The 14,300-nt window shown below is 40.1% G+C and overlaps 1 protein-coding gene across 3 annotated transcripts in view; it reads left to right on the forward strand.

The window, feature by feature from the left end:
- The window catches only part of DHX57 (DExH-box helicase 57), a 59,379-nt gene extending 50,124 nt beyond the window's left edge, over window positions 1-9,255 (forward strand). For all 3 annotated transcript variants that reach the window (XM_087436861.1, XM_004436729.3, XM_087436862.1), the window contains 3 exons: window positions 1,234-1,368; window positions 4,797-4,997; window positions 6,854-9,255. In XM_087436861.1, coding sequence (XP_087292987.1) covers window positions 1,234-1,368; window positions 4,797-4,997; window positions 6,854-6,997 — 480 coding nt within the window. In that variant the 3' untranslated portion in view covers window positions 6,998-9,255. The remainder of the gene's footprint in view (window positions 1-1,233; window positions 1,369-4,796; window positions 4,998-6,853) is intronic.
- The last annotated feature ends 5,045 nt before the right edge of the window (window positions 9,256-14,300 follow it).

Here is a 14,300-nt window from a genome sequence, read left to right on the forward strand (position 1 = left end):
AAAATCAGGGGTTCTGGGGGATGAATAGGCATAGCACAAAACATTTTGAGGGCAGTGAAAATAGTCTATATGATACTATGTATGGATACATGTCATTACACATTTGCCCAAACCCATAGAACGTTCCACACCAAAAGTGGACCATAATGTAAACTATGGACTTTGGGTGAGTATGATATGACAAAATTTTTTTTAATTATAATACTGGTGCTGTCATAAGCCCCCCAAAATGAACATTCTCAGTCTTGGTGGGAATATAAATTGATATACCCTTTCTAGATAGCAGTTTAATTTCTAAGGATTTATTCTTAGAAAATAATTCTATCTGTGCATAAAGATACAGCTAGGAGAATGTTCATTCTAGCACTGTTTATATTTACAAACAATCTAAAATTCCATAATAGGGAATTAATTGGTTAAATTATTATAGATCCTTACAACAATGTACTATATAGCCATTGAGAATTATGTTTTAGCAAAATATTTAACAACATGGAAAAATGTTCTCAATATATTAAGCTAAAAAAGTAGATTATAGAAAACGATCCTATATTAGTTTTAATACATATGTATATTTTTATTTATATTATGTGTTTATGGTTTTCTCTATTTCTATATACAAACAAATCTAGCAGAGAAAACCAAAATGATGTTTATAAAATATTATTGCTAGTTATCTCTTAATCATGTGATTACAGGAGACCTGTGTTTTCTTCTGTTTTCCTAATATGTTATTTTCTACAATAAACATAGATTATTTTTGCAAAATATATATTTATAATTCATATGTATGTGTATGTGCACCTAAGTTTTTTTTAATGAAATAATCTGTTTATTCATATAATTTTTTTTCACTATTTTGAAAGAAATTCATTTGGAAGTGTGGGATTGGGATTGGCATTGATGGTCAGCAGATTCCTGGTCCAGTGTTGCTAGCTGGATCTCTTCACCTGATAATCAGTGCAGACCTGAAATATCAACATATTTTCTCCCCCACGTGGCTGATGTGTGGTATACTCACCAAGAGCTACTGCACCTACATCCACACTTCTTGATGGTTAAAAGAAAAGAAAAGAAAAGAAAAAAATGTGTGCTTACACTGCTTTCAAAAGAAAACCGAGAGGGAAGAAACAGCAAAGGCATTCAAACGAGACTGGTTTTGTGCCAAGGGATACTTCCCACAATGGAAATGTATATTTTATATATCTATTTTTACAAATACCTGTTGTTTAGGTGAAAATCCCAGAAGGGAAATTTCAGAAGACCAGTACTGGAGCTGTCAGAATGCAGCCAAAATCGGATGAGTTGAAGTTTGTCACCAAGAATGATGGATACGTACACATTCATCCTTCGTCAGTGAACTATCAGGTCAGAATGGCAGGGTCTACTTATATAAGTACATATGGCAGGTCCTGGGGTGAGAAACGCAGTGCCTTAAATTCAGCCAAACCTTGTTCTATCACTTGTTGTCCCCAGCAGCACCACTGACTTGGGGAAGGTTGAATAAGCATAAACAGACTGGAAATTGGACTATTTCTAGAAAGACTATTTGTATTTCAAGAAAACTCTGGACACAAAAAAATGCTCAAGCCTGCTTTCAGATGTAAAATTGTTTCTTTGCAATAGTGATTTAAGAAGTCATGATGTAATTGCATCACTGAATGGGGAATGACCTATACTTGCTGATCCCACTTCCTCAGCTCTCATTCCTCCTTCAGCCTACTGCTGTGAGGCTTCTGCCCCCACCACTCCACTAAACTCGTCAAAAGTAACCTCCTAGTTGTCAAACCCAGTGAACATCCCTGGTCCTCATCATACTTGACTCGCACCTAGTATTTGACATTGCAGACCTCCCTTCCTCTTGAAACTACCTTTGATATTTTTTTGCTTCTGAACCATCACTTTCTTCTCTCTCTCTGCTCATCTCCCTCTATCTCCGTTACTAGCTTCTCTTCCTTTGTCCTGAGATAGTTGCTCTGTCCTTAGTCCTTATTTGCTCATGGTGTACATAGTCTTCCTGAACCACCAGAGCACAACATCATGCTCTGGCAGTTTCCAACTGCCACCTACATGCTGACACAGACCCCCAAATTCTCTCCAGGCCTGGGGTTTTTTCCTGAGCTCTCCTGCTGGAAATCATCAACTGGATGTCTTCCAGTCACCTCAAACTCAAAGGCTGAAAAATCAAATTTGTTATTCCCCAATTCACTCTTCTTTCTGTGTTCCCAGTCTTAGTGAATGGCACCATCCAAATCGGAACCCTGGAGACACGTAGAACCTGCTTCTTTGCTCCATGCTCCAATCCAAAATGTCACCAGGTCCCAGCAGGTCTACCTTTTTGACATCTCAGATTTGCCTTCTCCTCTTATCCCCACTGCCACTTCCTCAGTTCAAACCCCAAACATCTCTCTCTTACCTGAAGTTCTATAATTTACTTCTGGTGCTTTTCCTCTCCACCAGAAGTACTACTGCTGTCAGAATTATCTTTATAAGACATCATATGACCCTTCATATCTGGCCCTTCTTATACCGTGTCCCCCAAACCTCCTCCCTTTGTCGTTCTGTATGCTCCAGCAATACCAGTCTACCGACAGTGTTCCCAAACGCCGTGACATAGGACGCACTATTCTCTGTGCCTGGAACGACATTCTCGTTCCCTAGCAGGCTCCTACTTATCCTTCGAGCTTCCGTTAAACATCACTTCCCCAGTGTCCCTCTCCCTCTAAGTTGCTCTTTACTTCTGTTCCACCATCATATAGTGAGCATTTGTCCACTGTTGGGCTCATCACCTTATTTTATGGTTTATGGTACGTCTCCTTTATGGAATTGTGAAATTCCTAAAGACAGGAATTGAATTTTATTCATTTTTACATTCTAGATGTGTAGCATGGTGCCTAGCTGAGAACAAATGCTCAATAAAGCTTTTAGGAGAGATGAAGGAGAAAAAGAGGAAAGAAGAATGGAGGAAGAGAGTTGTGTTTTTTTTTTTTTGGTGTGAGGAAGATCAGCCCTGAGCTAACATCCATGCTAATCCTCCTCTTTTTGCTGAGGAAGACCGGCTCTGAGCTAACATCTATTACCAATCCTCCTCCCCTTTTTTTCCCCAAATCCCCAGTAGATAGCTGTATGTCATATGTACATCCTTCTAGTTGCTGTACGTGGGACGCGGCCTCAGCGTGGCTGGACAAGCGGTGTATTGGTGCGTGCCTGGGATCCAAACCTGGGCCACCAGTAGCGGAGCACGCTCACTTAACCGCTAAGCCACGGGGCTGGCCCAAGGAAGAGAATTTGAAGTGTTAGGGCTGGTCAGCCCCCTGGAACTACTGAGTGAAGTGTCAGCAAATCATGAAAAGGATCTCCTTAAGCTCAGAAGAGTTTGAGGACCAGGCGGTCACCTGCCCTCTCAGCTGCATGTGTACTTAGGAACCAGAGGCCTGAGTTAGCCACACTCCTCCTCTTCTGAATTTTCCATGACATTCGTGCAATGAATCCAAATCATTCATGAATCCATTCACTACCTACTAGCCCCTCCTCTGGGCCAGGCACTGTTGTGGGCCATGGAGGACAGCAGATGAGCTAGACAGACAAGGTTTCTGCCCTTAGGGAGCTTACATTCCAGTGGAGAATGGAATGTAAGAGTAAGTAAACAAATAATCTCAAGTTTGTGACAAATGTTATGAGGAAAAATAAAACAGAGTAAGAGAGATTAAGAGTGATGGGAGAGAGGCTGTTTTACGTAGAGTTGTCAGGGAAGAACTCTCAGAAGAAAACAGTTGAGCAGATCCTAACTGAAGTGAAGGGTGAGCCATGCAGGTATCTAAGGAGAGATAGCTAATGAGTGCAGAGACCATGAGATGGGAGCATATTTGGTGTATTCCAGGAAATGAAAGAAGGCAGCTGGTACAAGTGGAGTGGGATGATTAGGGGTGAGAGTGGTAGATACGTTGGGACAAGGGGTCAGGTTGCATAGGCCATGGTAAGGATTTGCAGTTTTATCCTTGGGAAATGACTGGAGTGTTTTGAGCCGTAACTGGATTTTTTTTAAAAAACATCACTGTGGCTGCTATCGAGATGCAAAAATAGAGGCAGGGCGAGTACTAAGGCAGCCATTGCAGTGCTCTGTATGAGATGATGATGGTTTGGACAAGGTGGTAGCTGTAGAAGTGGTGAGAATATGTCAATTCATTATGTATTTTGAGAATAGAGCTGACAGGACTTAGTGGTGACTTAGATGGAGTGAGGGAAAAAGAGCAATCAAGGATGGCTCCCAAACTGGGGGCTTGAGAAACTGGGTGAAGAGGCATTTCATTTACTGAGATGGTGAACACTGCAAGGAGGGGAAAATTACGAGTTTCTTTTGAAACAAGAAGTTTGAGGTGCTATTAGAAGTCTAAGAGGAGGGCCGGCCCCGTGGCTTAGCGGTTAAGTGCGTGTGCCCTGCTGCTGGCGGCCCGGGTTCGGATCCCGGGTGCGCACCGACGCACTGCTTCTCCAGCCATGCTGGGGCCGCGTCCCACATACAGCAACTAGAAGGATGTGCAGCTGTGACATACAACTATCTACTGGGGCTTTGGGGGGAAAAATAAATAAATAAAATTATTAAAAAAAAAAAAAAGTCTAAGAGGAGATGTCAAGTAGGCAGTTGCACATACAAGTCTGGAGCTCAGGAGAAAGGTACAGGCTGGAGATCATTTTGGGAGTCATTGGACAGGTGGTATCTAAATCCCTGGGACTGGTGGAGTTCCCCTTAGGTTGCCAGTGACATCTCTGTCGTCATCTGAGGTTTTATGTTCCAGGTCAGACACTTTGACAGCCCCTACCTGGTGTACCACGAGAAGATCAAAACTAGTCGTGTGTTCATCCGAGACTGCAGCATGGTGTCTGTGTACCCGCTGGTCTTGTTCGGAGGAGGCCAGGTGAATGTGCAGCTTCAAAGGGGAGAGTTCATTATCTCCTTGGATGATGGTTGGATCCGTTTTGCAGCTGCTTCTCACCAGGTAAGGGATGACGGGTCTGTCCTATGAGGCTCAGGCCATGAGGGGCTTGGATAAAATGAAGTATAGAGCATTCCTTCAGGGACCAAAGACAACAGAGCTGATTAAGAGTGAATGATGTGCCTGCAATGGGACACTAAGAAAGACTGAGGCTGAAGTGAGGCCAGGGTTGAAGCCTTAGTAAGAGTTCCAGGAAGCGCACTGGGAGAGGCAGCCCAGGATGGGTTGGTGTGAAAGGTTCAGGACAGAAGCCGTGAGTGAGGTGTTGGAACTTCCTAATTATTGTACAAACAATATATGTTCGCCAAAGAAAAATCAGAAAATATAGATGAGCAGAAATAAATAAAAAGCACCCTGATTCCACCACTGCCATTAAAAGCAAAAAAAGATAATGGGTCTGAATTCTTTTATTCTCAGGTCTCAATTATTCACTATATGGAGTCTCTGTGAAAAACATTTAGGAGGGAGTATATGTTTAAGAAATAAAAATTAGTTTTAACATTTGCATCTGTTAGAAATTTTGTGTTGCAGGAAGCAGAAACACCAACTCAAACATTAAAGGGAATTTATTGGCGTATTTAACTGTAAAGTCTAAAGCAACACAGTCCAATAGAAATATGTGAGCCACAAATGTAATTTTAATTTTTCTAGTAGCCACATCAAAAAAATAAATAGGTGAAATTAATATATTTTATTTAACCTAACACATCTAATATTTTAATTTCAAAATGTAATCAATATAAAAAATTTTTGAGATACTTTACATTCTTTTTCATACTAAGTCTTTGAAATCTGGTATGTATTTTACACTCACAGCACATCTCAATTTGAACCAGCCACATTTCATGTGGTCATGTGATTAGCCACGTGACTAGTGGCTGCCGTATTGGACAGGTCAAGAAGGCCAGGTGGGGTTGGTTTGATTCAGCATTTTGTTGTCTCTCAAAGACAACAAAAGCCTGGCTGACCTTGTGGTAACAAGATGGCTGCAGTAGCTCCTGGCCTCACATCTGTGTGGCATACTGTCCAAAACGGGAGACAGAAAGCTTCTTTCCTAAAAGCTCCATCAAACCTCCTCTGCTAAACCAATTCCTATGGCCAAAGGAGTGTCATGGACTCTTAAGGCCTGGATTACCTGAGCCGTTCACTCTCGGAAGGCTCATGGCATGAGCCTGTTTGATTTAGATCAGGGTCCAGCATGGTAGCCAAACAATGGGGGAGGGGCAAAACAGATGTTGGGAAGACATCTGCAGTGCCACTACAACATCGGCATAAGCAAATGCTTTAAAAAATTTGGAGCTATTTCCCGCCTCAAGAGCACAAAATGTATTCCAAAGCTAAAGAGATTTTGTTTCTTTGTTTAATATCCACCATTTTTAATTCTCCATTTTCCTGCTTCTCTTCTTGGAGCAAATTGTAAAAGTTGACCAAGCTTTGATATGGAGAACACGACGTAAAAGCCGTACTACCAGATTTAATCTTTTCTTTAAATGAGATGTGATAGAGGAAGCTTTTTTATAATGGTCCCCACTTATATTACAGAGCTGACGCTGAGTGAATGTTCCGATAGTTGCATCAAGAAATTGTAGAGGTCGGGCTGGCCCCGTGGCTTGGTGGTTAAGTGCGCGCGCTCCGATGCCGGCGGCCCGGGTTCGGATCCCGGGCGCGCACCGAGGCACCACTTCTCCATCCATCCTGAGGCCGGGTCCCACATACAGCAACTAGAAGGTTGTGCAGCTATGACACACAACTATCTACTGGGGCTTTGAGGGGAAAAATAAATAAATAAAATCTTTAAAAAAAAAAAAGAAATTGTAGAGGTGCTTTTAGCACTGCTTACAATGCAACTTTCATTTTAGGTGGCTGAGTTAGTAAAGGAACTTCGTTGCGAACTTGACCAGCTCCTCCAGGATAAGATAAAGAACCCAAGCATAGATCTGTGCACGTGTCCCCGAGGGTCCCGGATCATCAGCATGATTGTGAAACTTGTCACCACACAATAAAGACCAGTCTTAGGAGAGTGCTGGCTGCTCACCCGCTTCTTGCTCACCTGGGAAATAACAGCAGCACCTCTACCTCCAACCAGAAAGCTCTCTGCTGGGGCTGGCCCTGCTGAAGAAGCCCGGGGCCTGCACTGCTGAGCCAGCTGAGGCACCACACACCCTTAGGGGAATTTCCCAGACTGGGTATTTCTAACAAAGCACTGGGCACTCCCAGCACAATGTGGAGTGTCTGCGTGAGACAGTCTGAAAACCAGCTCGCCTGTCTTTCTCTCTGAGACTGTCCTGGAATGAATGAAATTCACTTGATAATACAAAAGTGAATGTTTAGTACAATGCTGTTTTAATCTATGTATTATTTTCCTCCTGTTTTTACTGGGGTGAGATAGGGGCATGAGGAGAAATACCAATTGTTTTTTCTGTCATAAAGGTCCAACTGAGAGAAGTCAGAACAGAGAAGGAAAAAAAAAAAATCATGTGAGCAAGAAAAATTAAAATTTCATTTTAGGCTATTGGCTACTGAGTACATGAGAGAGATTTTTATTTTTACTCATTAAAGGTCAGCCTAGAAAAACAAACTTAATTAGCTCTTATTTGTTATTAACATGAGAGCTAGTCTTATCCATAACACCCTTATTCTTAAAATCAGAAGAATCTGGGTGTCTTCATTCTCTTTTAGGTTTTCCATTTAGGAATCTTTATACTCTCTTATGAACTCACCCAGATCTAATGGCCACATTTCACATTATCGAAAGGGGAATCTTAATGGTCCTCTCAGAGCAGAGCTGGCACAGTTGAGGTAGAAAAGGTTGCCGTGGTAGTGTCCGATTTACAGCCATAAAAATATCTTCCATGAGAACTGCTTATTTTCATCCACCACTTAGGTTAATGGGGCATTAGCATTTTGAAAAAATATGAATACATTTACATTTTCACTGGACATTTATCAGTGTGGCCAGGAAGAATCCCAAAGAACTGAGTGGAAAAAATATTCTTGTGTTTGTCTAGCCCTCAGGTAGGGAGTCACTACAGGTTTCATAGTGTAGGTAGAACCCAAACTAATCAACAAACCACCTCAGTGAAGGGTTCACTTTTCAAGGTATTGTTTTCAGGAAACAAGACTGTCTAAAATGATCATTATCAAGTGTATTTAAGCTTCAGTGCACTTGACAAGCTTAAACTCTAAGCAGTATTTTTAAAAGGCATTCATTCGTGTCATCACTTTAAATAAAAAATGTGCGTATGCATTATCACCCACAGTATTCAAGTTCTGACTTGCTATTGAAACAGGCTCACATTACAGAATTGATTAGGCTGGGACATTTAGGTGAACTGAAGGAGAAAACTGCACTAACCCTCTAAAGAAGTTTTTTAAAACCAGTTTTGACTCCTGGTGCTATAGTGGAGCTGATGCTGCCCTAGCTAGAGCCATCTGCCCAAGTGGACCTGCAGCTTTTAACACAAGTTTGCAGCAAAGCTTACAGCTGGGGGGTACAGGTATACCCCAGAGATACTGCAAGTTTGGTTCCAGACAACTGCAGTAAAGCGAATATCACAATAAAGTGAGTCACATGAATTTTTTGGTTTCCAGTGCATATAAAAACTATGTTCTCACTATACTGTAGTCTATTAGTATGCAATAGCATTGTGTCTAAAAAAAATGTACATACCTTAATTAAAAAATACTTTATTGCTAAAAAATGCTAACCATCATCTGAGCCTTCAGTGAGTTGTAATCTCTTTGCTGGTGGAGGATCTTGTAAAAAAACGCGATATCTGTGAAGCACAGTAAGGGAAAGCGCAGTAAAATGAGGTGTGCCTGTAGGTAACAACAAGACTTTCCATTCAGAGTGCCGAGAAATTGCTCCCCTCTGGGAAGCCATTCTTGGGCTGGTTACTTGCAGCCACATACAAATGCACAAATCCTATCATTTTATAGATGTGCCAGAATGTGAAAAAGATTGGGAAGCCTTAACTGAAGGCGCTGAATAAGAAAATCCTCACCCTAAAAACTAAACTTCTTAAGCTCATCATTAAAAGTATGAAATAAGAAATGAAATAGGGTTACTCCTTTGTGATTAAAGATCAGAGTGCAGTATAGTATTTCAAGGTGAAACTGGATTTCTAGGCCCCATCAAGATGGACAGCATTTAATGTTAATTTAATGGAGAACTCTGTAAACGGTTTCTTAAATATTTGTTTTACTTTTACTGGAATCTAGCTAGGGAACGATATTAATAAAGAACTTGCTACGAAATTAAGTCTACACTACTGTTTTGTGCTATGTCTAATTGGGAAGTTCTCAGGAAATGAGAATAGCTAAACATCCTTATAGAGGTGGTCATAGGTTGACAAAGCATTAGCTTTGTCTTCTTCCTCCTTGAGTTCCATATCTGAATATTACAACTCAAACTCCCTGACAAGTAATGGACTTTGGTCTTTATCCTCCCATTCTATTATCCGAGCAGTTTAAATAATATATCAAAGCACACAGCCTGTGGATCTGTAGGCATGTGGCACATTGTTCTTTTTCCTTTCTAGGCAATGGTTTGAATATGTCCCTAAAAGGTTATCATAAAATAAGATCTTGTGAAAGTACTTTGTCAAATTAAAATACAGCGAATGTAAGCAAATTAGGACCGAGGATGTGGTTTTTTGATATACCCAGGCTGGCTTTGTGGGGCCCCTACTCTGTGTTGTGTTCTCTCAGTTGCTGAGCTGAGAGCTGGAGAGCCTGGGCTTCACACTCAGAGGGTGTCTTGTGGGTGTCACCCAGTTGCCACATAAATAATGGATTCGTGGGGATAGCCGAATATGCTTACACTGCTGTTATTATGCTTGAACAAGCCTAGGCAGAGGCTGGCTCTTTCCTCCTAAATCACGCTAGAATTAAGCATAATTCCTAGGGCTTATTTTCCCCCAAATGCAGGGGGAAAGTTTGCTTAAAATATTTAGCTAGTTAATAAATACAAGGTGACTTGTTGTTTTCAGAATTTAGATCTTGATCATGAATCTGTGTCTGTCAATATTTGAGTGCTCACAGAACAGAGTGCCTCAGGTAGAGACAACATAGAAACAGTTAATACAATTTATTGTCACAGCAGTAGTTTCAGACTGTTCCAGAGTGACAGGCTCCTTCCATGTCTTTCAGTCTCACAAATGTAAAACTATATAATGACTGTGTGAACAATTAACCATGATGAATCATTAACGTGGAGAGATTTTTTTTCTTGCCAATTCAAATCCAAAACAATATAGCAAAGAGATTGTTCTTAAATAGGATTTGTAGCCAATCATTAATCCTTAAGGTGCCTTAAAATCTTAGATGTTTTAATAATTTGTTTTGACAAGGAGTTCTTTTGGAGAATCACTCATGCACTGTATATGAACCATCCGGAATGAGGGGAATCAACATTTCACAAAGATACAGGACAGCAACCCAAACATGAACTTGTTCCCACAGACCTTTTGGTCTCATTGCCCCATCTTTGCCCGATTTGGGCCAGCCCCAGGTCTACTTCTGAGTCAGTTCCAACCCAGCTAATTGAGTAAATAAGCCAGAAGACAGTGCCCCAGTGAGATAGCTATGAGGAGGATGGCATAGAATCAGTTGTCTGGATTTTTTCACCTCTGTTTCAACTTTTTAGGAAAGAAATAAATGGCCACAAAAGCCAGTATGAGGGGTTTGTTTGAAAAAGCAACTTCCATGGGCTGGCCTGGTGGCGTAGTGGTTAAGTTCACGTGCTCCGTTTTAGCGGCCTGGGGTTCGCAGGTTCGGATCCCAGGTGCGGACCTATGCACCGCTTATCAAGCCATGCTGTGGCAGGCGTCCCACATATAAAGTAGAGGAAGATGGGCACAGATGTTAGTTAGTCCAGGGCCAATCTTCCTGAGCAAAAAGAGGAGGATTGGCAACAGATGTTAGCTCAGGGCTAATCTTCCTCACAAAAATAAAAAAGAAAAGAAAAAAAGCAACTTCCAAGAAGCGGCCTTGGAAATTCAGCCCAGTCACCTAACTACCAACAAGAGAATCAGTGTGTCAGTGTGTTTAGGATGATGACTCTGACATCTTACAAACATAATATTGCTAAATATGGTATAATAATGTATAATAATTTATTTAATAAACATTTTCAACAGAAGCATTTCAAACAATGAGGAGTTTTTATTATTATTATTCCTTATGCAGAAAAAGCAGTTACTGCTACCTCCTCCAACCTAGGTTTTACTGAAAATTGCCTGAAGGAGTTAGTTTTCCTTCCATGTTGAATGAATTTTCAAGAAGAGATTATCCATGGCTGATTTTCTTCTACAATAATTCAAGACAGATTAATTTAGCCAAAAAGATTCATTTATTTCCTGAGAGTCCCCTTTTAATTAGTTTTGCCTCATTCCATCCTTGGGTTTCAAATGTACTTTAACAAAAGTGTCTGTTAACCTTTCAAATAAGACTTTAGTTGTCTATAGAGGTTGATTAACAAATACAGGACCTTATCGTGTACAAAGACTGTAAAGAAGTTCCCTCACAGGAGAAAAAGTAGTTTTTATTTGTTTTAAACCAGTCTTTTTAACTGGGGGCAGTTTTGCCCACCAGGGGACATTTGGCAGTATCTGGAGATGTTTTCACAACTGAGGGGGGAGTGGGCACTCCTGGTCTCTAGTGGTTAGAAGCCAGGGATGCTGCTAAATATCCTACAAGGCACAGGATACTCCCCAACAAGAAATTATCCAGTCCGAAATGTCAGTAGTGCCAAGGCAGAGAAAACCTCTTTAAACAAAATGAGATAGGTCACCACTTATAAAGTCTAGCTGCTAGTTATTAGTCAGATACAAATTATGCCCATAGTTGTCTCTGAAAATGTAAATATATTTCGACTAACAAAAGCAAAATCTCTACCAAATCAACTCTAATAAACATGTACTGGGTGAATATGAGCTTGTGAGAGATGTTGTTATCAAAAATATAGAGCACTTAATTTGAGGAAATTGTATGTACAAATGGGAAAAGCCATGCACAGATGGGCTTTACTTCAAAAACATGTTCTACCATTAAATTTTGTTTTGTTTTTTGAAAAATCACTTATTTTGAAAATGTGAAAATAAGCTAAGACATGCTTGTTTGAAGATATGACTTGTACATGACACTAATACTGCTAACACTTTCCACTGCAAAACTCAAGTTCTTATAGTTAGGCCCACATTAAGATGTTTAAAATACACACACACAAACACACACACACTCTTACCTTATCTTTGTGTTATTTGAACAGAGTCCAACCTAGTAGACTTGCGCCAATATGCTAACACACAAATAGGGTTAGAAAGAGGGAGGATGGGCGTATATAGCTTTATAGGTATATAATTGTAAAATGTTGAAATTTAACATGAAGCCTAAGTAGGAACTCTAATTTCTAGGCTCAGTAACCCTTCTCCTATAATTTGAACTGGAAAACATCAATTTGTTTTAGGATTTGATTATTAGTAAGATTACCAGACTGAATGTCAAAGATGTGTTATGCTCTTGAGAAGACAGATGTCTTTACAGATCAGGGCCATCCTATACAATGGGCACCAAGGGACTATCCCATATGAGGAGGAAACTAATGCACTTATTATAGACCCAGCACAAAACAATCTGTAATTATAGACGTTTCTGTTAATGCTGCCCTTCTGTCTCTGAAATGCACCTGTGCACTTTCCCATTTACACTCCAACTGTCCCCATTATTTGTGGCCCATGAATCTTTAGACCATCCCTTTCTACAGTAAGCATGACTAAGGCTGGATTAATTGAAGTATACAATCTGATTAGTTAACAAGGAGGCCAATTGTCCAGTTTAAAACTAATGTGTGCTACACGGCTAGTTTGAGACCCATATTGGGGTTGCAGAAATTCCTCCCACATTTATGCTCATAATGTCAATATAACCAACTTATTTTAAGCAGGTGCTGTGTGCCAGTCACCCTCTGAACCGAGGCTACAAAGATAAACAGGGACACAGGAGAAACAGGACAATAGAGAAATAAAGTTTCCTTGAATAAATTCAATCAGGAACATAATTTACCTCCCACAGGAGCCTCTGAAGGTTCTACAGAGACTGGATGCCTGTATGTTGAAATTAAAATAAGGGTGCTGATGGCTTCCACCAAGTCTCTTAATTCTGCTTTTAAGACTCTCTTCTCATTCAACAATTAGGTGTGCTTCTTTAAACCCTATGAGCAATTTCTGCATATTACCAAAGAAGAAGCTGTAGGGAATAAATTTATGACCTACTCCCTCTTCAAAATGTATTTGGGTATTGTGAAGTAAAGAAAGAGGAACTCAAAAGTGTGTGTATAATAAATGAGTTCAGCAAGGCCATGGGATACAAGATCAATATACAAAAATCAACTATTTCTATATACTAGCAACCAATTCAAAAATAAAATTAAGAAAACAATTCCATTCACAATAGCATAAAAAAATACCTAGGAATAAATTTAACAGGAGAAGTATAAGACTTGTACATTGAAAACTATAAAACACTGTTGTAAGAAAATTGATCATTTAAATAAATGAAGAGACTTTTTAGTTCATGGAATGGAAGACTCAATATTATTAAGATTACAACTCTCCTCAAATTGATCTATAGATTCAACACAATCCCTATCAAAATCTCACAGGCATTTTTTTCAAAAATTGACACTCATCCAAAATTTATACAGAAATGCAAAGGAGGCAGAATAGTCAAACAATCTTTAAAAAGAACACAGTTGGAGGACTTACAGATATCGAACCTTACTGTAAAGCTATAGTAATTAATACAATGTGTTGCTAACATAAGGACAGACATATAGATCAATGGCACACAACTGTAAGCCCTGAAATAAACTCTTACAATTTATGATTAACTGATTTTCAATAAATGTGCCAAGACAGTTCAATGGAGAAAGAAGTCTTTTCAACAAATTGTACTGGAATAATTGTATATCTGCATGTAAAAAGATGAAGTTAGACCCTAACCTCACACCATACACTAAAATTAACTCAAAATGGAGCATAAACCTACGTTTAAGAGCTAATTAAAAATTTTTAAAGAAAACATAGAAAATCTTTGTGACTTTGGGTTAGGTAAAGAGTTCTTAGCTACAGGGCCAGCCCCGTGGCTTAGCAGTTAAGTGCGCGCGCTCCGCTGCTGGGGGCCTGAGTTCGGATCCCGGGCGTGCACCGACGCACAGCTTCTCCAGCCATGCTGAGGCCGCGTCCCACATACAGTAACTAGAAGGCTGTGCAACTATGACATACAACTATCTACTGGGGCTTTGGG

This window comes from Ceratotherium simum, chromosome 11, assembly GCF_057802395.1.
Source record: "Ceratotherium simum simum isolate JZ-2026a chromosome 11, ASM5780239v1, whole genome shotgun sequence".
Classification (NCBI taxonomy): Eukaryota; Metazoa; Chordata; class Mammalia; order Perissodactyla; family Rhinocerotidae; genus Ceratotherium; species Ceratotherium simum.